We start from the raw sequence: 25,883 nt of genomic DNA, 5'->3' as shown, positions 1-25,883 counted from the left end.
AAGACCACAACATAAAGGGGTATACAATGTACGGTTAGCAGCAAACACATTATGGGTTGAACTGGATGGACTGATGTCTTCTTTCAATCTCACTAACTAGGTAACTATGTAACTATATAATGACAACGTGAAAGAAGTTTGTTTGAAATCTTTGCAAATTTATTAAAAATAAAAAAGGAAAAAAATCCCATGTACATAAGTATTCACAGCCTTTGCTCAATACTTTGTTAAAGCACCTTTGGCACCAATTACAGCCTCAAGTCTTTTTGAGCATGATGCTACAAGCTTGGCACACCTATTTTTAGGTAGTTTCTCCTATTCTTCTTTGCAGGACCTCTCAAGCTCCATCAGGTTAAATGGTGATCATCGGTGCATAGCCATTTTCAGATCTCTCTAGAGATGTGCAAGTTTGGGCTCCGGCTGGGCTACTCAAGAAAATTTACAGAGATGTCCTGGAGCCATTTCTTTGTTATCTTGGCTGTGTGCTTAGGGTAGTTGTCCTGTTCAGAGATTAACCTTCGCCCCAGTCCAGAGCACTCTGGAGAAGGTTTTCATCAAGGATGTTGCTGTACATTGCTGCATTTATCTTTTAGTCAATCCTGACTAGTCTCTCAGTTCCTGCTGCGGAAAACTTCCCCACAGCATGATGCTGTCAGCATTATGCTTCACTGTAGGGATGGTATTGGCCAGGTGATGAGCAGTGCCTGGTTTCCTCCAGGCATGATGCTTTCCATTCAGGCCAAAGAGTTCATTCTTTGTTTCATAAGGCTAGAGAAATTTGTTTCTCAATGTCTGAGAGTCCTTCAGGTGCATTTTGCCAAAATCCAGGCAGGCTGTCATGTGCCTTTTACTAAAGAGTGGCTTCCTGGTCACTCTACCATACAGGTCTGATTGGTTGAGTGCTTCTGAGATGATTGTTCTTCTGGAAGGTTCACCTCTCTCCAGAGAGGAATTCTGGAGCTCTTTTAGAAAGACCATCAGGTTCTTGGTCATCTCCCTGACTAAAGCCCTTCTCCCCAGATCGCTCAGCCTGCTCTAGGAAAAGTCCTGGTGGTTCCAAACTCCTTCCATTTCTAGATGATGGAGGTTAATGTGCTCATTTGGATCTTAAATGCTGCAGAAAGTTTTCTGTACCCTTCCCCAGATCTGTGCCTTGATACAACCCTGTTTCGGAGGTCTACAGACAATTCATTGGACTTCATGGCTTGGTTTGTGCTCTGACATGCACTGTTAACTGTGGGACCTATAAAGACAGGTGTGTGCCATTCCAAATCATGTCCATTCTACAATCAAATTGTAGAAACATCTCAAGGATGCTCAGTGGAAACAGGATGCACCTGAGCTCAATTTTGAGTGCCATGGCAAAGGCTGTGAATACTTATGTACATGTGATTTTTTTTATTGTAGCACCCTACAGGTAGGTGCTAGGTAAATGCATATTAGGCCATGTCTGCTTAACAGCAGGGCCATGTTCCTTTCTGTCAGGTAGGTTGTCATGGCTCCCAAGTGCGTCTTCTGAGAAGGGGAGTCTCCCCACTGGCTCTATTGGAAGCTTCTGATAGGGCAGTGGAGAAAGCCCAATCAGAGATACATTCAGGCTTGTATCTATCCCAAGAGGCAGATTCTGCTGCAGAGATTTCTGGGGGAGGGTATAAGTCTGAAGGGGGCGCATGACTCGGCGTCTTTGGCGGGAGCATAGTTCCAGGAGGGAGAGAACGGCTGTCTTTCCTCCTGTCTGAGGAAATGGATGTCTCGGGGTGTCGCCTGAGAATCCAGAGAGTGCTGAGTTGAGCTGAGGGGATCTGGTGTGCTGAGAACCAGTGGAGAGCGAGAGGGGTCCATTCCCAGGAAAGCCTACACAGGTCGCGAGTACTGAGGATTGCCCCTGGGGGTCTGCCTGAAGTGTTAGAGGAGACCACTCCAGAGGAGGTTCTGGGATCCAGTGTCAGCTAGTTGGAAAGGGGGTACCCAGGTTGAGGACCCTGAAGTAACAGAGGGGGTACATAGTCAGTGCACCCTGAAGAGCTAAAGCTTAAAGGGGGCGCCTGCAGTTTGGGCCCTGAATTGTGAAGAGTACCAGTTGAGAGTTGCAGCCATACAGGAATTCCAGTGCAAGGCTGGAGGGAGTAGTCAGTGACTTTGCAGTGTCAGCAGTATAATACTCTACAGTCCTGGGTCTTCTGGACTTAAAGTCGAGGATTCATCACTTCTTTCAAATTACAGTGAGTTCTAAGTGCCAGCGTCGGCTGGCGTCAAGGCAGCGTTAACAGACATTTTTTTCCGGATAAAGTCCCAAGTTGTACCTAGTTGAGCCTAAAGGAGTATCCCACACATTCCCTTCTCCCATCCCCTTAAATACAATAAAACCACAAAACAAAGATGCCGGAGTTGTCAATGTCTCAGTTCTCACACCCAGGGTCGCAGCTCACATGGGCTGGAGAGGTAACCGGTAACGATGGCAGACCCACATCAGGCTCAATGCCTGGAAAACCTGCTACATTTGGGGGCTCGTCTGGGATTTTGCCATTGGTTACTGGGCCTGTTGCCCTTGGTAACGGCAGAAAGAACTGTCCAAAAAGTCAATTTTTGTGTCCGGAACTGCTATTTAAATGCCAGGCCGGGTGTGAGACTGCAACTGCAGGGGACAGGGAGAGTGGGTTGAGGTTGGAAGCCCACATGGAAGGATGCTTGTGGCGGCGAAAATGTTTTAAGAAAAATTGTAATGTGACAAAGACTTTTCATATGGACTATGAAATGTACTCTGCTACCAGAAGATGGAGAGCAGGGGGCAAGTGTTTTCCTGTGTATGAATGCTGCAACTGCTTAACAGTAAGAAGTCCCAGGGTGGGCAGTGAAGATGGCATCAGGGGTCCCAGGGAGGACAGAGTAGAGGACACCGGAGGTCCTAGTGTGGACAGTGAAAATGTAGGCCAGGGGCACGGGAAGAGAGGTGCCAGGGCCCTAGTGATGGTGCACACTATGTGGAAGGATGTTGACCGTGCATTTGACAGCGGGACATTTATTCTTTATAGTCACTGCACGTATACTGTGGGGATCATAGTCGGCCATGCCAAGAGGGGCAGTGGGGCTAGTCCTGGAGCCAGTATGGAAGATGAGGATTGCACGTGTGTGGCAAGGAAGAGAAGTATCGGCCGTGCGGCCGACAGCAGGATGCTACTCTTGCCGAGCAAGGAGGGACGGCTGGCTTCAGTGAACGAAGGCGCAGTTGTGGCCCTAGTTCAGTTAAGATGGGTGGATGTATGTCTGGCAAGTGACATAATCCGCTTTGCAGCTCCTTCCCAGAAGTTTGCAGCGACGAAGCATGGCAGGGGAAGAGTTTCAGTACTGCGCAGGAAAGCGCGCCACATGCAGGTCTGCACAGTGGGAGGAGTAACCCCCCAATATGGCGAAAGGGTGGAGACAGCGGGAACATTCGGCCAATCAGGAGTGATCCAGGGGACTCTATTAATATCCCCTCCTTCGGGTGCAGTCATGCGGGAGACACGTGTAGGAGAGAGAGGCATGTCGTTCATGAGAGGAGCGAAGAGTGTTCCCGCTATTACTGCCACCATGGGCGAGAACCCTGCAGGGCAGAGCTGAGAGCAGATCGACCAGCCTGATCCCCCCTTTGTTTGGGATACCGGTATCCGGATGGTGCCGGACAGCGGACTCACGTTGTGCACGGGAGGCGGCCGGGAGTTCCTTGGATTGGTATGTCCCCAGTGTGCCACTATTAATCTAAGGGTGCAAGCGTGGGTTCAATGTGGGCAATGTGGCAATCTGCTGCTCAGGGCAGAGAAAAGTGAGAGTCGCCCCAAGAAGCTCACCGTTCTGTGGGAGACAGGCCTCACTCAGGAGGTGACCGGGAACAAGCCAAAGTTTCTCCGCGGAGCCGGGAGGGGCATGTTCAGACTCATGATGCAGTTGGAGGCCCTACCATCAGTCAGTGGGCCTACAGTCTATGGGAAGGGAGTTCAGTCGCAGAGCTCCATAGGAAGGGGGACCGTATCTACCCAAACAGTTGGAGAATGGCCGAAACGACCTACCCCAAAGGCCATAGCGGGATCCGTCCCCATCAGTATTCCACAGTCTGGAAAGTCAGAAACGGTGCAGGCGTCACCTACCAGCACCAGCAGTGAGGGTGAAAAGTGCCCTGTATGAGTTGATTCCCCATCCTTCTACATGAAATATGGACCGTTGGAAGAAGGGATGGATAATCGGGGATCAATAGACAAGACTGAATGGGAATGGGGGTTAGAAGCGGGAAACAGCTCCCCCGGTCCAGAAGTGGCTGTGCCATTAGACCAGGAGGCCCAAGAGGCTTTTGAGAGGGGGGAACTGGCTCAGAAATTGGGGTTCTGCGACGCTTATGTTACAAGGGTCCCAGACCTCACCCCTCCAGAAAATATTGTTAGGGCCGGAGACCAAAATACAGCATATGAAGAGATGATACAGAGAATATGTACCCCATTTTCTCCACCAGGGAGAGGAAACCTGAGAACCCTTCCCCGGTTGTCCAGGATGCAGCAGTGGATACAGAAAAAGGTTGCATTGGAGTATGGGTATGACTACCCTTATGTACCAAAGGAAAATAATTCTGTTAGTGGAGAAGTCCGGGGACTTTTGGTGCGATTAACTCATTTGGGATTACTTGTTTGTCCCAAATCCTTACCGGGACTCTCCAGAGGAGGGACTAAAAGAGGAGTTCAAAACTCCAATGGTATTACGGGCGTTCCATCTACATAGATAGGGAGAAGGTCCGTCGCCCAGATGGGTCAAGACATGCTTGGTCCATCCGGGTTAAAAATGAGCAAGGGGAATATGTCCAAGTGACCCACCCTGAGTCCTACATCTGAGGATTGTCAACCCATCCAAAATAGGAGGAGATTCAGAAAAAAAAATGGTGTGGCCGGCTGGCTACCACAACTGACCAAGGAAACTTTTAAAGTGATAAAATGCTGGATTCAAGATTACAAGTATTTGAAGTTTAAAACAGACCCCTTGGGCCATCGGGCCAAGGTCCTTGGAAATGTCAAGTGTTGTGATGTCAGACCTTTTGGGACCATCGGGTCCGGGTCTTCTGGAAATTATTTTTTTTGTGTGTTGGGGGCCCTTGGGCCATTGGGCCAGGACCTTTTGTGGATTACAAATGGCTGTGTGGGACTTCATCCACAGTCTTTACAGGTGAAGATGTTGCTACCAAGTTCAAGTGTCCAAGAACTTTGGTGGGGAGTGCCTTGCTGGACCCCTGTGATGTTTCCCTGACTCCGCAGGACTGTAGGTCATGAGAGACTGTGACCTGACCTGTTTCCTTACTGAAGTGCTTGGAAGGACAGCAGAGGGCGCTGTACTTCACTTTAACAAAAAGTACTCTGTCTAGACAGCTAGTGTTAGGGGACAAGCTCTTCCAATAAAGGAGAACCCCGGCGTGTCAAGACACAGGTTGGCAGAGGCAGTCAGGGAGGGAATGGAAAGGTCGCCCTTACATCCAATAAAGAAGGGTCTTTCCATTCAACTGTACAGATAGTTAGACTTGTATTTCATATGTGATGCATTTGACTAACTTTTGCTTTCTTTCCTCTATACAGGTGGGACCACCTTAGAGTTAGATAGTCAGGAAGTTTGCATTGTATTTTTCTTTGGTGTTCTCCACCAGGTGAGTTTATTTGGTGGGGGGGGGGGGGGGTGCATCAGTTATCATGCACCTTAAACTATGTATCATACATGTACAGCAGAGTGTAAATATATATTTTTTCACGCTAATTTATTTGTAAATTTGTTTTTCCCTTTTTCCCCCTCTCCAGGTTTGTGGGATACTCCTGATTTTTAGCAGAGTTTTGATAGGAGGCGATTGCCTCGGAGTCAGAGGGACCTGACTCATTTTGGTGTGGGGTGGGTGTAGCACCCTACAGGTAGGTGCTAGGTATATGCATAGTAGGCTTTGTCTGCTGAACAGCAGGGCCATGTTCCTTTCTGTCAGGTAGGTTGTCATGGCTCCCAAGTGTGTCTTGGGAAGGGGAGTCTCCCCACTGGCTCTATTGGAAGCTTCTGATAGGGCAGTGGAGGAAACCCAATCAGAGATACATTCAGGCTTGTATCTACCCCAAGAGGCAGATTCTGTCGCAGAGGATTCTGGGGGAGGGTATAGGTCTGAAGGGGGAGCATGACTCTGCGTCTTTGGCGGGAGCAGGGTCCCAGGAGGGAGAGAACGGCTGTCTTTCCTCCTGTCTGAGGAAGTGGATGTCTCAGCGTGTTGCCTGAGAATCCAGAGAGCGCTGAGTTGAGCTGAGGGGATCCGGTGTGCCAAGAACCAGCGGAGAGCGAGAGGGGGGTCCAGTCCCAGGAAAGCCTACACAGGTGGTAAGTACTGAGGATTGCCCCTGGGGGTCTGCCTGAAGTGTTAGAGGAGACCACTCCGGGGGAGGTTCTGGGATGCAGTGTCAGCTAGTTGGAAAGGGGTACCTAGGTTGAGGACCCCAAAGTAACAGAGGGGGTACATACTCAGTGGACCCTGAAGAGCTAAAAGTTAAAGGGGGCACCTGCAATTTGGGCCCTGAATTGTGCAGACTACCAGTTAAGAGTTGCAGCCATACAGGAATTCACAACAAGCTACCTCAAGCCAGTGCAAGGCTGTAGGGAGTAGTCAGTGACTTTGCAGTGTCAGCAGTTTCATACTCTACAATCCTGGGTCTTCTGCACTTAAAGTCGAGGATTCAGCACTTCTTTCAATTTACAGTGAGTTCTAAGCGCTAGTGAGCGTTGGCCAGCGTTGGCCAGCGTCGGCTGGCGTCAAGGCAGCGTTAACAGACATTTTTTTCTGGATAAAGTCCCAAGTTGTTCCTAGTTGAGCCTAAAGGAGTATCACACTTATTCCCTTCTCCCATCCCCTTAAATACAATAAAACCACAAAACAAAGATGCCAGATTTGTCAATGTCTCAGTTTTCACACCCAGGGTCGCAGCTCACATGGGCTGGAGAGGTAACCGGTAACGATGGCAGACCCACATCAGGCTCCATGCCTGTAAAACCTGCTACATTATTTTTAATAAATTTGCAAATATTTAAAAAAAAACATCTTTCATGTTGTCATTATGGGGTATTGTTTGTAGAATTTTGAGGAAAATAATGAATTTAATCCATTTTGGGATAAGGCTGTAACATACCAAAATGTGGAAAAAATGAAGCGCTGTGAACTCTTTCTGGATGCACTGTACATATACTATATAAATCACAGTACAATTTTCCCACAATTGTTAGTCACCAATTGGATAATTGCCATGATGGTGAAATGGTAAATCTCTGAATATTTTTTACATTGTTTGTACCAATAAAGTTTGTGTATTTTTTCATATAACACTGTCTAAGGTTCTACATTCTCCCATTGATGAGGGCTTTCCTGTTTATATGAAATTACAGGGTGAGAGGCTGCAGCAGGGACTGATCTGTGATGAGCATTTGTGAACACAGCAAAAAACTACACAGGCGCTTGGATTAACATTATTGCTCTCTGAGCCGACATTCATGTCCAGTATTTGTTGGCGTATAAGACACACTTTTTCCCTCTGAACACAGAGTGTAAATAATGTGTGCGTGTTATACACTCATATTTTCCACTGGACTGCCTCAGAGGGGAAGTAGGCGAGCACCGCCGGATTACACAGAGTGGGGATCTCCCGCTTACTCTGCGGCCTGTTGTTATATGAATTCCCGCTTCCTTAAACGGCTCCTATGATAGACAGCACACTGGTCCAATGCCGGGCCATATGATGTCTATCATAGGAGCCGGTCCAGGAGGCGGGACTTCATATTACAGCAGCAGCTGAGTAAGCAGGAGATCCCCACTCTGTGTAATCCTGCTGCTCTAAACTCCATGCAATGGTGAGGCTACATATTAGCACTGTTCAGGCTGCATTGATGGGGAAGCTGCAGATGAGCACCGATCAGTCTGCAATGATGGGCAATGGTGAGGCTGCTGATGGGCAATGGTGAGGCTGTATTGATGGGCACTGGTGAAGCTGCAGGTGGGCACTGATCAGGCTGCAATAATGGGCAATGGTGAGGCTGCAGATGGGCACTGATCAGGCTGCATTGATGGGCAATGGTAAGGCTGCAGATGGGCACTGATCAGGCTTCATTGGTTGGCAGTGGTGAGGCTGCATATAGGCACTGATCAGGCTGCATTGATGGGCAATGGTGAGGCTGCACTAATGGGCACTGATCAGGCTGCATTGATGGGCAATGGTGAGGCTGCAGATGGGCACTGATCAGGCTGCACTGATGGGCAATGGTGAGGCTGCAGATGGGTACTGATCAGGCCGCATGTATGGGCAATAGTGAGGCTGCATTGATGGGCACTGGTGAGGCTGCAGATGGGCACTGATCAGGCTGCATTGATGGGCAATTGTGAGGCTGCATCGATGGGCACTGGTGAAGCTGCAGATGAGCACTGATCAGGCTGCATTGATGGGCAACGGTGAGGCTGCAGATGGGCACTGATCAGGCTGCATTGATGGGCAATGGTGAGGCTGCAGATGGGCACTGATCAGGCTGCATTAATGGGCAATGGTGAGGCTGCAGATGGGTACTGATCAGGCTGCATTGATGGGCAATGGTGAGGCTGCAGATGGGCACTGATCAGGCTGCATTGGTGGGCAATGGTGAAGCTGCAGAAGGGCACTGATCAGGCTGTATTGATGGGCAATGGAGAGGCTGTAGATGGGCACTGATCAGGTTGCATTGATGGGCAATGGTGAGGCTACATTGATGGGTACTGGTCAGGCTGCATTGATGGGCACTGACCCTTATTTATAGTGTTTTATGGGGTTATGGCACTACTCTATGAAGACTAATGCGATGAGAGGTGAATCAAGTACTAATAAATGATAAAATATAAAAAATGTGTCTCCCAGTGTTAAGTGTATAAAATTGTTGAAAAATCACATTATAACCATAAATAGCTGTAAACAATATCACACCGCTGTGGGGAATGTTCGCGATGCAGCTGGATCACGGAGGGTAGGGGAATACGCCTTCCAAATGGGAGTTGGCACAGGGCCAGGCAACATGCTAACTGCCCTATATAATCCATTTGGAAACAGACTTCCCCTTTTTTCCCCGAAATTGCACACATATGCCGCCTTTATGAATAATTCATATTTGGGTACACAGATGTATTGTTTTGTTCCCATTAATTACATAGTCTATTTTGCCGGAGGGACCGAGTAATCCAAATAACCAAGCTTTTCTACACTGTGTACGGATCCCCCTATTTTAAAACAAACGGTAACTGCCTAGTAACACATGACAAAAGAATTCCCTTGTTTTTCTCATTGGCTGAATATACGCCTGTCCAAGTAGGATTAAACAGATTACTTCTGCCTAGCAACAGTTGACACACTAGTGCCGCATTGGCCGAATTAATTAATCGGACATCCCTGGACCGGGTTGCCTGGTAACCACACAATACTTAAGTAGACGGAATGGACGTGGTCGACGCTACTCCAGATGACGTCAGTGTGACGAAACGCGTTGAGAGCGTGACCACATCATTTTCATCTATCGATCCCGAGGCTCGGAACGCACATCCGGCGGTTGGCACGCACGCTACTCCCAGGTGTGCACCGCGAGAGAGGAGGTTGCGGCTCCTATGCCAGACGGACGCACCATAGGTTCTATGTTCATGTGAGTACATGTCTTTTGATCGAAATAAAGTAATTTTAAACGATAATACACTATCGGAGGCTCCTTTCCCCTTTCTTCTTCATACCCGGGTACTGTACTGGAATTCTTTCATCTACTGAGCGGACACCATATAACATATGACGGAGTGAGATGGAGTACTAGGGACGACCAGGTTGCCAGTGTATGGGAGCAATTCCCAATATCGACCTGCTGGTTACCCCTGTAGGGGTAAAGGAATCTGGTAAGCGCAAGACCTCAGGCTTAGGGGAGCACCTTACCTTCCGCCCACTCACCACACTCCGGGCATAGAGAAAAGAGCACCTTAACCACTGTATATGGACTATACAAATATAGGACTTTTCGGATCTATTCATCCGCTGTGATTGCACAAGTTTTTGGATTAATTTGTGTGACACCCTATAGGGACACCCCCTTTTTTTGCCGGATTTGCACAGTTATAATATTTTTTCACTTTTGCACTATTGCACTTAATTACTGGCAGCTATATTTATCACTCATATTTATTACAGTTATATTTATTGCTTGTGATTTTATTTGCATTACCTATATTCATGATTGTTATTATATAGAGTATATACATCCATTGATTTTAAAATTCCACTCCTAATATTCACTATTGCACCCCTGCACTTTATATTTATTATCTGTACACTTTTAGACACCATATTCATTTGTTGCATCCAATTTGCAAGAGTTCTTTATTTTAGGCTTACACTTCCTTGATTTGCACATTCCTACATAGTTTTTTGCACATTAAATTTTTTGCACATTGACTGCCACTTGTGGCCCTCGGCTTTACATTATATAGTTTATATTTCATATTTTATGCTTTTACAAGGATACACACAGGTTTTAATTTAGCTTTTATTACACGGATCTTTTATTACATCTTCATTGCACATACCTCATATTTAATTGGTTTTAGGAGTGACGCAACAATAAATTGATCTCCCGAACACCCCATTAGGCAGCTCCAATCACTTCCCCTATTTTTCTTTAAACATGCTAACTGCACCACCAAAGGTATCATCTACTTGATGCAATGCATCTGTAAGGCTTACTATGTCGGTAAGACCATTCGACAGTTGAACCAGCGCATAGGCGACCATCTCTACTACTCAGAGGGAGGAAAAATTCTCACAACAGTAACACGCCATATTGGCTTGCACCACAAATACGATAATTCTGTGATATCCTTCTATGTCCTTGAGGTAGTCTCCCCCGACCCCCGTGGTGGGGATTGGGATAGGAAAATATTACAACGAGAAACATATTGGATAGAGTACCTTGATGCCACCATATCTCCGGGCATCAAGGAAGTGCTCACCTACAAACCTTTTCTTTAACACAATAGCGCAAGTTTTTCCCCTTTCTCCTTTTCCTACTCTGTCTTGTCTATGTCCTGTATGTTATTCATTCCAAATGGACTGGGGACCATGTCATTAGGGCTCTTTGGATATCCTATTGTGACTCCATGGGCTTGTTTTGGCATGCTCTCTCGCCCATATTTTTATCTTTTGGTGAAACACAGAGTCGATCGGAATCTGCTACAGATCTGATCCATTGATTAACTGTTTATATGTATCCCCCCCTTTTTATTTCTTTTTATTTGCATTTTTCTTTTTTATTACATTTATATATTTTTCTTTCCTATATATGCTGTATATGTGTATATCCACGCAATATATTATATTTCTAACTCAATTATATCTGTGTATTGCGGTTGGGCATTTGCCTATGCCGATATATATTGCCATGTCTGATGTACAATGTAATGTATATTTGTTATTGTGGAATACATGCCGATGCTGTGCTGATCCAATGCTGGAACGACCCCCACCTGGGGATTTCCCTGAGGTGGATGCGCGTTGGGTTTGGGATTGAGAGGCGCCATCTGGTGGGGGACGGGTGTGCGGTCTCTTCACAGGGCAGCGGTTGTTGCCTTTTTGGCGTCACCGGCTCCCCTGCGGCTGTAGGAACTCGGGCATCCCCTGTACCCCATTTTGAGCACTGCGCATGCGTCGCGATTGTGACGCATGCGCAGTTTGAGATCGGACCCGACCGTCGTCACTTCCTGGTAAGTGCGCGGTCGGGTTGGAGCGGGTATTTAAACTGACGCCAACCAACATGGCGTCAGTTCGTGGGGATGTGAGACAGACAGCACACACTGGTGAGTACCGCTATCCATTACCTAATCGATGGCACCTTACTCGTTGTATCAGACTATATGCCGAATATGGAGCAATTTGTTTTCACTTTGCCTCCTCATAACCTCTTTTCCTCTGTCCTGGGAGTTACATCCAACCAAGAGCCTGACACTGATTATCTTTGTTTGGCCCCTGCACACGATCTACTACATTGCTATCCTAGCTTTTGAAATATGTGATCCCTCGCAGGTATATACCTCCCTTTTCTCTATACGAGACATGTATTGCAGTACTCATTATATAAACTCTGACAGAATAGGACCTATAGTCTCTATTGATGCTTCATACTACATCTATGTATATTATATTGCAGAGTTGCTGCCTGCTCAGCAGGCGATTTGTAGCTGTCCCCCCCACGTTCTCTTCCACAAACTATACTATGATAATCAGAATGCACTTCATATGAAGATATTCATTCATTAGGTCTCTATTAAGGTATGTTCGCCTTGCTTTATATGCATGTTGCATGCATCTAGAACATTGCACAGTATGGCTTGTCACGTGGCTATTTGTACCATCATACTAGACAGTACCCGCTCCCGCACTTGTCCCCCCCCCAGCATTTCCTTGCGCCTCTTATCACCCCCTCACGTGCACTCTATCCTGGTGGGCCCTCTGGTGGTTGGGATCTCTCCGGCAGATTGGGGTTTCCTCCCCTTGGGACCCGCACAGTATCTGGCATGTATTACCAAGTCTATGTGAAATATTTTGTGATATTTAATATTATTTTCTTTGTTTCATGTCTCATGTAGTATCACGACCATTACCATACCTCATTATACGCCCCTGAAGAAACCTCCGGCGAAACATGTTGGGCACTTTGAGCAGTCATTGGCTTATCGTTGTTATATGGTCTTACATACATATGCATGTTTGTTTACATGATACATTCCATTATCTATGTATATATGTGTCCCCCCTTTTTTTGTTGAGGACATTATTATTTTCTGTTTGTGTGATTTTCATTTTTCTGTGTGTTACAATACTCATCAAGCTTCCTAACAAGATGAGTTTTTATTTATACGAATAAAGTTATAACATTTTAATTTTTCATGCTCACCTCTTTATTGGTACCGGTAAAATCCCATTCAAATTGGTTTGACCAAGCCCTCTCCCCCCCTTCTCGTCTATACGAGAACTCTGTAATTTCAGAGTTATACTTTCAAGATTGTGATATTGTTTACAGCTATTCATGGTTATATTGTGATTTTTCAACAATTTTATACACTTAACACTGGGAGACACATTTTTTATATTTTATCATTTATTAGTACTTGATTCACCTCTGATCGATGGCATTAGTCTTCACAGAGTAGCCCCATAACCCCATAACACACCATACATTCCCAGACTTCCCTTCCATTCGGGGAAGAAAGCGGGGATGCAGCAACTCTAGTAACATCAAATATCGAAATATTTCTCCTCTGCGTGGGATAAAAAAAAAATGCCATTAACTACTGACCCTTATTTCTCTTCAAATTTCATTATTTAAAATGTAAGTTTTTTTCCCTGAAACTACCCTCTTAAAATTAAGGTGTGTGTTTTACGCCTGTGCGTTTTATACACAAATAAGGTAGATAGTGACCCTGAATAAAGATTGCACCTTCCTCCTGGAGAGAAGATCAAAATAAGGCATTGGCAAGGGGAGTGCTGTAATCTCTGTGAGAGGTAATACATTTCTGACACTTAACTTATCATGAATGCACTTAATTTGAAAAAATCAATAATGACAGGGTCACTTTTAATTCAGTTTGTCTGCCGGAGACCTTAACAATTGGTTTCATTACAGGGCCCCAGTAAGTGTTTTCTTTTTATAGAACAGGTTCTTGTGTTTTCTAACTGGGCATTTTTTATGACTGACCTTGTCCATATACAGTGCCATTAGTGCCACAGACACGCCAGTCAACGTTGTCCCTGCAAATGGCTTCGACATTGGCCCTGTCTGTTCCATGGAACAACTGCCGTTCATCCACGTTGATAGCTGAATTCTTCTTCTTCTTCATCTGATCCTTCTGCCTAAGAAGAAAAAAGCAACAAGGTCTGAGTTAAAGAAAAGTATGCTGGCGGGGCTTACTCATCCTGCACCCAGGGGTACCTCTCTCGTGTGTGTGCGTGCTCATCAATGCCTGGGACCAGGTGGGGCCGCGTTCATGTGAAAGTCAACGTTATGGGGGTACCCCGGCTTAGAGATGAGTCGGTGTGCAGTAGTTGAATGCACAGAGTCCCTCTGTCAAACATGCTGTTCCATGTTAATGCACACCCTTCTCAATGTATGCTACATTCAGGAGGGACACTGTTGAGCCGATACCCTCTCCACCAGTTCAGCTTAACTCTGCCACCTCACTCCCAGTGAAACAATGGGGTCCCATTGTGCACTAGTGTGGACCTCATGCATGCACTTCCTTAACTCCTTCTCTCTCTCATTCCATGCGGCTGGATACATGGAGTCTCTGTACCGTGGGTTTGGTCCCAGTTACTTTGTGGGAGCCAACCACAAGGGAGAGAGACAGAATACCGACCCCCTCTCTAATGGATGATCTTTCACCTTTGCTAGGTACCACGCTTATTGACTGGATTTTTGTTCACTCTCCACCAGTTCTTGGTTACCCATGGCAACTGCTCTCATCTTCCAACTCTCCTGCTGAGTTTACCCTTCGTAGTGGCCTTGCTTTCATACCCTGTGTGTGCTTTACAGGCCCAGTTCTTCTGATACACCATGTACCACCATGCACTCCTTGAATACCTTCAGACCAAGCTCAAGAACAGTTCAAAACTTTACTTAAAACATTTCAGGAGCATTACAACAGTTCAACTCAGTCCAACTTCTAGCTAGCAATTCTGTGACTGCACAGGCGTACCAGTGTTGGTGTAAGTCCATCTAGGTAGTGTCCATGACTGGTTGAGTTCCCTTGGGGTGGCAGGTAAAGGCTACATTCTTGCAGCTTACTCAGACCCACTGACTCCCATGAGGTCACAAAACAGAAACCCTGCAAGCTCAAAAGCCCAAAAAGCCTCCCTCTCTCAAGCTCAGCCTTCCCCCTCTTTATATATAAACTGGGCAGGAAGGACAGGGGCCAAAAGGCCTGGGAAAATGCTGATCAGAACCTAACCCTTCCCTAACCTAAACAGACTAATCTAGCTTGCTACACAGAACAACCCCCTTGTAGGCACTCTACGGTTATTGGTCTGTGTTGCCATTGATATTTTAGCGATTTTAAAAGCCTAAATATACCACCCAGGGAAAAAAGGTTAAAAAAAATGGGTTAATTTCGGTTTCAGAGAGTAGCTGGGCTTCCACCAATTTAAATATTACCTTAACTAGTTGAAAAAGACTGGTTAAACAGGAAGGAATGTTGGCAGTACAGTAAAAAAAAGAGAAGGCAGTAAATGAGATCACACAGCCATATATTGGACACACAGAGCTGGACATATTGAATGAACATATTGATCATCATAGAACCATCAGAATAGATTCAAATTCCTAATTTGAAACTAACAATTGTTTATATTTGTGTTAGCAATTTAAACTGGGGTAAATAGATAGGGCTGATTGCTTATGTATTCATGTACACAGTGTGACAATGTTAAGCCCTGCCATTAGGGTTGAAAGAGGTACGTGCAGTGTTCTCAGTTTAAGGGGCTCCAGAATGTTGTTTCTGAGTGGAAAAGTTGGTTTTTCGATGTAGCACCCTCCTAGTTAGGTAGGTGCTAGGTAAATGCATCTATGCTCCTTCTGCTTATCAGGGGAGCCTGATCTATTAGGTTGCCTGTCACATGTTTCCAAGTGTGATTCACTGGGTCTGAGGGAGTGTCCCCACTGTATCCAATGTGGGAGTTTGTTGGATAGTGGAGGAAACCCAGCCAATGACACATTAGCTTTTATGGGAGTCCTAGTGGGAGGGCATTCTTGCAATGCATCCTGGGATTGCTCATAAAAGTGAGGGGGCATGTGACAGGGCGTCTTTAGCGGGAAGCAGAGTCCCAGGAGGAGGTGGATGGCTGTTTCTCCTCCTGCAGAGTGTGAGGTAGGTGGTCTTAGGCGGACAGTCTAGTGAACCAGGTGTGGAGTTGAGCTACAGAGGATCCGGTGTAACTGATGGTGGAGCTGCTGGCAAAGTCTCTTGGGAAAAACAGTATACGTGAGTACTGAGGGACCTGCCAAAGGGTCTGGCCCAGGAAGGGGATCACTCCAATGAAGTCAGGGGATCAAGGAGCTAGCTCACACGGAGAGTATTACAGCAAAACAAGGGTGCCATGTAGAAAGGCCTGAAGTATAGGAACAAAGGGGGTGCCAGGAAGGGCCCTGAAGAGTGTTCTGCAGTACAGTACAGCTTATCTAAAGCGGTTGATTAATTACTACTTCATCGCTAGTGACAAGGTGAAGCAGCGGCCTTGCCACACTCAGTTACTTCTAGACGTCCCAGCAAATTGTGCATAGTTTATTCAAGTTGGAGTATCCCACTCATTCCCTTCTCCTATCCAAGTTCTCAATAAAACCACAAAAAACAAAACTCCTAGATGGTTTCTTGAGTGAGCCAGGCACTTTGAAGTTGCTGAACTATTGTACTGTTGCTATGGGTAACCCAGGGGAACCTGTCACAAGCAGCTCCCAAGGTAGTAGTGCTACATCAAATTTCTATGGATTTTGTAATTCTCAGATTGGGTTCTGGAGTCCAAAGACTTCAAAGAGTCTTCAATGGGACAAAGCCTTTAAAACCCAGTCTCCAGGTTCTACTAGAAACCTTCAGGGTGTGTGTGAGGATGTGCACAACCTTCCATGAGTCTGAAAAGGGAACAGCCAGAAGTGTGCATGTCTACACAGTGAGCCCCGTGAGTTGTACCTAAGCACAGGCCTGCTGAGGGTTGGTCTGTGGAACCAGAGCAAAGGCTTAGCGATGCTGCAAGAGAGAGCCTGGAGGCTAAGTGCCATTATTTTTATACCTGGAATAATAGTGGAAACCCCTGCAATGGCAACAGTTTTGTTTTATTGAACTTTTACGTTCTTCTTAAAGGAAAGTGGGCCAACAAACCCAGACACACATTTCCTGATCAGATGGAACTTACTGAAAGCACTCTGTCTTGAGCAATACCACCAGTATATCACAATGGCTATATTTACTGGTTTGCTCTGTGGCTTTGAAACTGTTTTCAGAGGTTCTAAAGGCTAAACATTTTTTACCCTAATGCATTCTCTGCATTAAGACAAAAAAAATGTCCTAGTAGTTGTATCACCCCCTCACCCCCCTTATACTTACTTGACCCAGTGATGTGGCTCTCCTCACAGGCTGCAGTGTTAGCAGCTGGCAGTCAAAGCCTGTGATGAGGGAGCAGGGACAAGGCTGCGCTGAACTGTGGATGTCCTTTGACGCACCACACAGCTCGGCCTGGGAGCGAGCCCACAGGTGTGCCCCCATAGCAGATGGCTGGCTATGGGGGCACACAAAGATGAGGTGTCAAGAGCACCTGCAGGGGACCCCAGAAGAGGAGGTTTGTGGCCACTCTGTGGCCAGGTGAGTACACAGGTAAGTATAACATGTTATTTTATTTATTTTTTAATGTTTTCTTTACAAACACTGTAATTTTCTATGCATAATTAATCCAGTAAAGGTACACTTTTGACACCATGTTTTGTTTTAATGCCTATACTTTCTTTGAAGATTGCTGTACTACTTGGGACATATATTTAACCAAAGTAATGTATGGTAACATTGAGTGAAAAGTGGCTGACATATAATAATGCCAATGATAGCTACTGAAGAGAAAGTGTAAAATGACAGACAAAGTATGCCCATGGTACTTCGTTTAATTTTTTCGGTCGTATCTCATATACCCAGGGTCCCCAACTGGTAAATAAATGGGGTTTTTATATAGTTATTTTATTACTATCAATGTGAATGTGATCAGTTTATATACAGTATATGTACATGGGGACAGCCATATTTTTCATTATATAGGCAAGACCTCTTCCCTGGTAGGGCTGAATACGACACAGTGATTATTATTACTGCTCCTCTCTCAGCAATGACTATGAGTCAAGTGTAACTGACTGAAAAATGCAGACAGGGACAATGTAAGGCAGAGACATTATCTCAGCAGTCTGGGATGCTCGAAGGGCCACTGATAAGGCAGTACAGCCAGCCCTCCTGTACTGGGCCCAGGCCCCATCAGTTCAAAAGTGGAGGCTCAGGCACCTGCTGAGCAGGAGGGCCAGCTGTACTGTCTTATTGCAGACACCAATCCTCTTCTGCCTCCTCCTGCAGCGCTGCCCGACTCTCCTTCTCCTTCTCCCTCCAACTTCACTGCAGGGGGATTGGTTCTAGCATATACACCCCTTCCATCTGCTGTCTGGGCCCCCCTGTGTGCCCCTTTCCCCTGCAGCACTGCCGGCTTCCCTCCTCCCCTATCCTGCTGACAGCTGTTGCAGGCACACAGGAGGATGTTTCAGGAAGGAGAGTAGGGCGAAGGGGCCAGTAAATATATCATTTTTCCCCTTTTCCTGAATGAACACAGTGAGTGATCGGAACCAATCACTCCTTTGTCCATTCATCACTGAAGCATAGTAAACTTTGTTTCAGTTTGTGAATGAGCAAGAAGCTTTCAATTCATTCGTCTATGCAGCTGAGGCTTCAGAGAAAGAGACTGATCTATGTCATTAGTCACTGTAGGCTGTATGGGGCCCCGTGATTTCTAACAGCAGCCCAGGAAGCAGCCGATCGATAAATGTAAAACTTTTAAATTTTTGTTTCACTATTTTGTAGCAGTAGCCAACATACCACTGATAGACCTGCCAGAGGGAGGGGTTCTGAACACGCCACAGTTTCTTCACCACATGCCCCGAGACCGTCTTGGTAAACATTTTGAAAATGTTTGAGAACTCTCCAGAATTCTCTAATACAAGGACTTTCTGCAAAGCAAAAATGAGGATGATTTTAATGTAATGCAAACATACTTTACAGAAGTTACAGAAGTGTACCTGTCATTGGTAGATAGTGTCAGATATTTTGTAAACATAAACTAAATTCAGCCTACCACTATCTGATATCGCTATGGCATTAAAAATGTGGTTACACAGTATTTTCTGAAAAATGTTACATAAAAATAGTGTGTCTTTATTAAATGAGTTGTAGAGTTTTCTTTCTGTCATACCTGATACCCAACCTCTGGCAAGGACTTTGTGCACCAATGCGGTGGGTAATTTAACGTCTTGAGAAGGGGGTTCGATGAGTTCTGCATTAAACTGTCTGCAGCAGATTTGGTGCTATAAGATAAAGCCAAAGAAAAAACTCACTTAAATAGTTACTTAACAATAACTACTCTATCATCCCAGCACTGGTTATGAGCAAAATTTAGTTTGACCACCTTTAAAAAAAAGAAAATTTCCAAAATAGAAGGGAACTAAAGTCAATGGAAGACCATTTTTCATGTTCATGCTTCTTTTTCCATTTGAAGTGCTGCAAGGAAAGCTATTATTACCCCAATGGAATATGAATCAACAAACACACACCCTCCTGCACTGCACTGTCTCTTTCTCAATGTGCTATTTTTCCACCATTTCAAATTATACCTAACACTTGAACATTCATTGTGGGCTCCTCATCCCATCAGGTGATAGAATGCCTACTGACCCTTCAAAGTGCAAAAAAATTCCTGTAAGAAAATTTTTAACTCTGGAAATTTAAATTTTAACATTTCTTAGTACAAACAGTTAGTGTGATACTGTATTTCTGGTCCTTTTACCTTCCTTTCAACATCTTCACTTTCTCAAAATCCAGGAACTTGGGTCTGCGGCATACTTCCTTCTCAGTCTGATAATAAACATTCCTCTGTCTCATTTCTGGAAGTAAAAAATAAGAAACTTCTAAGCTTAACTACAATGAGGTAATGGACAGAAGAGGTGAAGGTTTGGGGACTGGTAGCAGGAGCTTTGCTGAAGCTCGGCAACACATCAGTGGTGAGTGTACGCTAAAGAGGACCAGGAAGAGGAGTGCTGTGGCACATTGGCCTTGATGCAGCAATTCGCAAAGTTTGCTAAACCTCAATTTAAAAAAGTTTGTACATGGAAAAGTATGACATAAAGTCATGCATGTTCCTCTCATGGCCGTCTTTAACACAGAGCAAAAGGGGCAGCTGCCCCGGGCCCAGCCATTGCTATGGGGCCCAAAGCAGCTGCCCCTTGAGCCCACACTGCCCACAAATAGTTGATAAGTGCATGTGATAGGGCCCAAGAAAATATTTGCCCAGGGTCCAATCAATACTAAAGACGGCCCTGGTTCCTCTAATGAATATTTGGCCGTGTAGGGGTAAGGGGAAACGGGAACACACGTTCTGGTGATAAATGTCTAAATAGGGATAACCCCTCACTTTGGAAAGATCTCCTTAATTTCTGTTGTGTCTCTGTAGCAGGAAGTGAAGGGAGATCTCCCCTGAAGAAAAAACGACAGCGTCTTTACCATTTCCCCAATTTCCTTAACTGAAAAAACTGTATGGCTTGACATACATTTTAACATGCATGAATTTGCTAGTACATTTTTTCTGCACATTCTTTTTCACAACCCCAAATTCACCTATAGTGTCAGAGTGCTGAAAGTTTCCAAAAAAAAAAAAAAGTTAGCATGCGAAAACAGGTAAAAAAAAAGCATGGATTTAGGATGACAAATAAACTCCTTTTCTTGGTGTACATGAATGGACCCGTGAATATGTATGGCTCTATTAATCCATAGCTATAAAAATGTACTCTTCAAGGTCACTAAAAATAATTTTCTGTTCAACACATGGGCACATTGCTGTTGCTCTGGTCTAATGAAGTTGGTGCTCACCTTGGCAGTTGATGATATAATTCTGGCCTCCAGCAGTGAATCGAATGGTCCCAGCTGGGTCAGAGAGGTAGACGGTCTCCAGGTCTGATGAGCAAATGGAGGAACTCACGTTTTTTGTGTTCTACAACAACATGCCATCATGGGTTTCATTATCTTTTATCACATGACCCCAAATTCAGTGTAACATAGAAGTAGCTGTTTTATAAGGTGAGCTAGAACTGTCATAAGATAATTCAGCTGCAACTAATTAAACATTGGTTCAAAAATGATAGTGCAGTATAAGTGGGTGCTGAAGGGTCTGTCCGGTCACCCAGCAACCTCTTATGTTGAACAGGGATTCTGGTGTCAAAATCTTTCTACTGTAGTCCCCGGCTCTGGTCCCTACAGCCTCTGGTATCCCAGAAACCTTTGAAACAATTCAAAGTACATAAACAGTCAAGTCGGGATGGTGGATGTCCCTCATAATATGCACAGTAGATGTGGGAAAGCAGCACAAAGATCTCACCAATACAGTCTCTGAGAGATAGAAGAGACTGTCAAGCGATATAGCATGCCAGAACCAACCTTTTGTCTGCAATATTAGCTTTAGTTGAATTGAACTTTTACATCTAATAATAAAATCTATTCTGGAGACTTCACTTACCATTTGGCCATACTTGGTCCATTTGCCAAACTCATCCTTCCAGTACCAAATCCACTCAGTGGTCAGTACATATTCAGAGGGCCTTGTGACAGATGAGGGGGTGGTGAGTCTGCGGACACGTCTGGTACCCGCTTTCATGGTTTGAAAATTAATTGACTGGTACCTGCAATACAGGGCAGAAGATGGAGATACATCATTCCTTTTTCAGGAATCAGGATACCAGCCTGACATTTTAAGGACATTATTGTATTGCTACAATTACTACTGCATTGGTTTTGGAAAGCATTAGCTTTGTAAAGAGCTATGAATCTGAATAATGCAGTAGTTGATATGTTAACCACTTTACCACCGGAGGATTGTCCCGCTTTACGTCCAGGCCACTTTTTGCAACTTGGCACTGTGCAACTTTAACTGACAATTACGCGGTCATGCAATGCCGTACCCAAACGAAATTTACATCCTTTTTTTCCCACAAACAGAGCTTTCTTTTGGTGGTATTTGATCACCTCTGTGCTTTTCATTTTTTGCGATATTAATAAAAAAATAGCGAGAATTTTGCGAAAAATTTTACTTTTTCTACTTTGACAGTTAAAAAATATACAATATATTCAATTTTTGTCATATATTTAAACCAAAATGTATTTAGCTACATGTCTTTGACAAAAAAAATCTCAATGAGCGTATTTTTAACCGCTTTAAGACTGGAAGATTTTATCCCATTCCTGACCAGGCCATATTTTGCGATTCAGCACTGCGTTACTTTAACGGACAATTGCGCGGTTGTGCGATGCTGTAAATTTATGTCCTTTTTTCCCCCACAAATAGAGCTTTTATTTTAGTGGTATTTGATCACCTGTGCGATTTTTACTTTTTGCGCTATAAACAAAAAAAGAGCGACAATTTTGAAAAAATAACAATATTTTTTCACATTTTTTTATATGATATTCCCCCCAAATATATGTAAAAATCTAATTTTTTTAACATTCTAGGCCAATTTGTTTTCTGCTACATATTTTTGGTAAAAAAAAATCGCAATAAGCGTATTTTGATTGGTTTGCACAAAAGTTATTGCAGCTACTAACTACGGGAAAGATTTATGTCATTTTTATCGTTTATTTTTTTTTACTAGTAATGGTGGCGATCTGCGATTTTTTTTGCGGGACTGCGACATTGCGGCGGACAGATCGGACCACTAACTGACATTTTTGACACTTTTGGGGGTACCAGTGACATTACTACAGTAATCAGTGCTATAAATATGCACTGTTACTGTAATAATGACACTGGCAGGGAAGGGGTTAACTTTATTGGTGATCAAGGGGTTGAATGTATGCCTGGTGCTTACTGACGTGTGTGGGGGGAGGGGATTGTGTGACACAGGCACAGATCGCAGGTTCAGCTATGCTGAATCCTGTAATCTGTCCCTGCGTGTCACAGAGGAGATCTGCCCGCTTTGTTTACACAAGCAGGCGGATTTTTACTCACTCGATCCCCGACGATCGGGGAAGAGCGGCGGTGATCACCGCGTCTCCTCCCCTGGCCCGACTCCCGCTGTGTCTGAATACGAGAAAGGGAGGAGTCCAGTGACGTAGGTCTACGTCGCTGGACGATAACGATCCACTTTGCGGCAGTATGCTCAATGTGAGCGGTCGGCAAGTGGTTAAGGAAAAACTAGACTACTAGGTTTGGTGTCAGTTTTTTTTTTTTTTTTTTACAGCTTTTTACCCCAATATTGCATTTAATTTTGTTTGTAATTTATATAAATTCTTTATTTTAAAAATGAAAGGAGAAGTAAAGCCAGAGCTATTTAGGCTACACTTCTCCTATGGATCACAAGTGTGCAATTTATTCTGCACTCCTGTGACCCATTTTCAGCCAACAGCAGGTTAATGCCTGTTGTCAGCTAATGTCACTCAGCCGGGCCAGGCTCAGGAAAAATCATGACTTTATAGCCGGGATCCACCCAGATGCCTGGATCGGCAGCATGCTTGGCCATTCAGCATGCCGCTGAGAGCCTGAGCCAGCCCCTTCTGCCCCCTCCACAGCCCAGCACTCCAGTGAGCTCTGGAGGGCAGACCGGAGAGATTGTGACTGACAGTCACCACTCTCTGCTCATAGCGGAGGGACTGAAGGGGGACAGCGTTTTTTTGCTCAGTTCTCAGGATAGAGCCGTTGGGAGAAAGCTGCAGCTGGGATTGGGGCTGCAGCCATCTAGGTGAGTATAATTTTCATTTTTTTTTATATTCCCATACTTCTATTTTAAGTACAACGTGCATCCATGACATGGGTTTTGCAGAGCACCAAGGGGTTTTTCAAAACACAGTAAAAGCTTTTTTCTTTCAGACTGTCTTTCTCCAATTGAAACTCTGTACGTAGTTTTTAAAGAGTAACTCCACTTTTGTTGAGAAACAAAATATTCCTCTCTGGGTGATCTATGTACATTGCAGATTTCTACCTTTTGTTATGCTGAAGAAATACCTGTTTGCCTGTGCCCATGTGCTCAGTAAATCTGTATGGGAGTTATTTTATAGTTATCATTTAGCTGCTGCACCTTCAAGGCTCTAATGAAGAAAGTGGCAGGGTCTGCAACTCTTTAGATTTCCCTTTGGGAGTATCTCACCAAAAATGTTCAACCAAAAAAAAAAAAAAAAATGAACAAGCATAGTGAAGCCTGCTAACATTTAAGTCCTTTTATTTAAAATATATAAAAAGCACCTTTGATGAGTTGTAAACAGGCACAAACAAGTAAAAAATATGCGCTAGATGTGATCAATATGTAATGTCAAAGCAAAACATTGAAAGATAATGAATGGTGTTGTTACCTTGGATGGTGAAATGTGAAAAATTATAAAAATATGATCACAATGAACAAAAATATGCAAACATATATGTGATGTGAAACAAACAAGTGAATCAGTCCAAAAAGTCCATCAACAACAACGAACTGAAATCTTCTTAAAGGTGAAGTGATAGAAGGGAGGAGAGAGCCTGCGCTGTCACCGTCCGTGGTCCGCGCTGCAGAGCGGCCACGATTCTAATTCCATTCGCCTTCCAATTCAGCTCAATTGTAAGTGTTCTACCATAGAATAAATATTTTTATAAAAGGTAATGCACTATCGCTCGTTTTTTCATGTGGATGCTTATCTACTTCTGGGGATTGTGAGAGTTTCAAAGCAGGAGCTTACCTCTCCATAATAATAAGAGTTTTGAGCAGAATTACACCAGGGGATGCATTGCCTGTAAATTTGGAGACCAACACCACTCCCCATCTGGCTTGTGATAAACTTACCTCTGGTAAGAGTTTTTGCATACTTTACACCGGGTGGAAGAGTGAAAGGTGGGAAGTTCTTCTGTCACATCACATTGGCTGTTGTTTTCCTAAAGTGCATGATATCTTACAGCTGGTAAGGGCATTACCTTTCCATCTTCTACACGCTGGTGCTAAGAGGGATTCTGTGCCTTATCACTTCACCTTTAAGAAGATTTCAGTTCATTGTTGTTGATATACTTTTTGGACTGATTCACTTTTTTGTTTCACATGACATATACAGTGCCTTGCGAAAGTATTCAGCCCCCTTGAACTTTTCGACCTTTTGCCACATTTCAGGCTTCAAACATAAAGATATAAAACTATAATTTTTTGTGAACAATCAACAACAAGTGGGACACAATCATGAAGTGGAACGAAATTTATTGGATATTTCAAACTTTTTTAACAAATAAAAAAACTGAAAAATTGGGCGTGCAAAATTATTCAGCCCCTTTACTTTCAGTGCAGCAAACTCTCTCCAGAAGTTCAGTGAGGATCTCTGAATGATCCAATTTTGACCTAAATGACTAATGATGATAAATAGAATCCACCTGTGTGTAATCAAGTATCCGTATAAATGCACCTGTACTGTGATAGTCTCAGAGGTCCGTTTAAAGTGCAGAGAGCATCATTAAGAACAAGGAACACACCAGGCAGGTCCAAGATACTGTTGTGTAGAAGTTTAAAGCCGAATTTGGATACAAAAAGATTTCCCAAGCTTTAAACATCCCAAGGAGCACTGTGCAAGCGATAATATTGAAATCGAAGGAGTATTAGACCACTGCAAATCTACGAAGACCTGGCCATCCCTCTAAACTTTCAGCTCATACAAGGAGAAGACTGATCAGAGATGCAGCCAAGAGGCCCATGATCACTCTGGATGAACTGCAGAGATCTACAGCTGAGGTGGGAGACTCTGTCCATAGGACAACAATCAGTCGTATACTGCACAAATCTGGCCTTTATGGAAGAGTGGCAAGAAGAAAGCCATTTCTTAAAGATATCCATAAAAAGTGTAGTTTAAAGTTTGCCACAAGCCACCTGGGAGACACACCAAACATGTGGAAGAAGGTGCTCTGGTCAGATGAAACCAAAATCAAACTTTTTGGCAACAATGCAAAACGTTATGTTTGGCGTAAAAGCAACACAGCTCATCACCCTGAACACACCATCCCCACTGTTAAACATGGTGGTGGCAGCATCAG

The 25,883-nt window shown here is 44.4% G+C and overlaps 2 protein-coding genes across 2 annotated transcripts in view; both read right to left on the bottom strand.

The window, feature by feature from the left end:
• LOC309553686 (protein mono-ADP-ribosyltransferase PARP12-like) overlaps positions 1 to 25,883 on the bottom strand; it is a 147,133-nt gene that overhangs the window by 98,930 nt on the left and 22,320 nt on the right. The window lies entirely within an intron of this gene.
• The window catches only part of LOC309553687 (protein mono-ADP-ribosyltransferase PARP12-like), a 41,346-nt gene that overhangs the window by 8,451 nt on the left and 7,012 nt on the right, over positions 1 to 25,883 (bottom strand). Inside the window, exons 4-9 of the mRNA XM_082255038.1 lie at positions 21,369 to 21,531; positions 20,726 to 20,846; positions 19,647 to 19,743; positions 19,056 to 19,167; positions 18,683 to 18,813; positions 13,771 to 13,925 (exon numbers count right to left, since the gene is read on the bottom strand). Of these exons, the coding sequence (XP_082111164.1) occupies positions 13,771 to 13,925; positions 18,683 to 18,813; positions 19,056 to 19,167; positions 19,647 to 19,743; positions 20,726 to 20,846; positions 21,369 to 21,531 (779 nt within the window). The remainder of the gene's footprint in view (positions 1 to 13,770; positions 13,926 to 18,682; positions 18,814 to 19,055; positions 19,168 to 19,646; positions 19,744 to 20,725; positions 20,847 to 21,368; positions 21,532 to 25,883) is intronic.

This window comes from Pelophylax lessonae (genome assembly GCF_965119305.1).
Source record: "Pelophylax lessonae genome assembly, chromosome: 4".
Lineage (NCBI taxonomy): Eukaryota > Metazoa > Chordata > Amphibia > Anura > Ranidae > Pelophylax > Pelophylax lessonae.
This window is presented reverse-complemented; position numbering and strand designations above follow the sequence as displayed.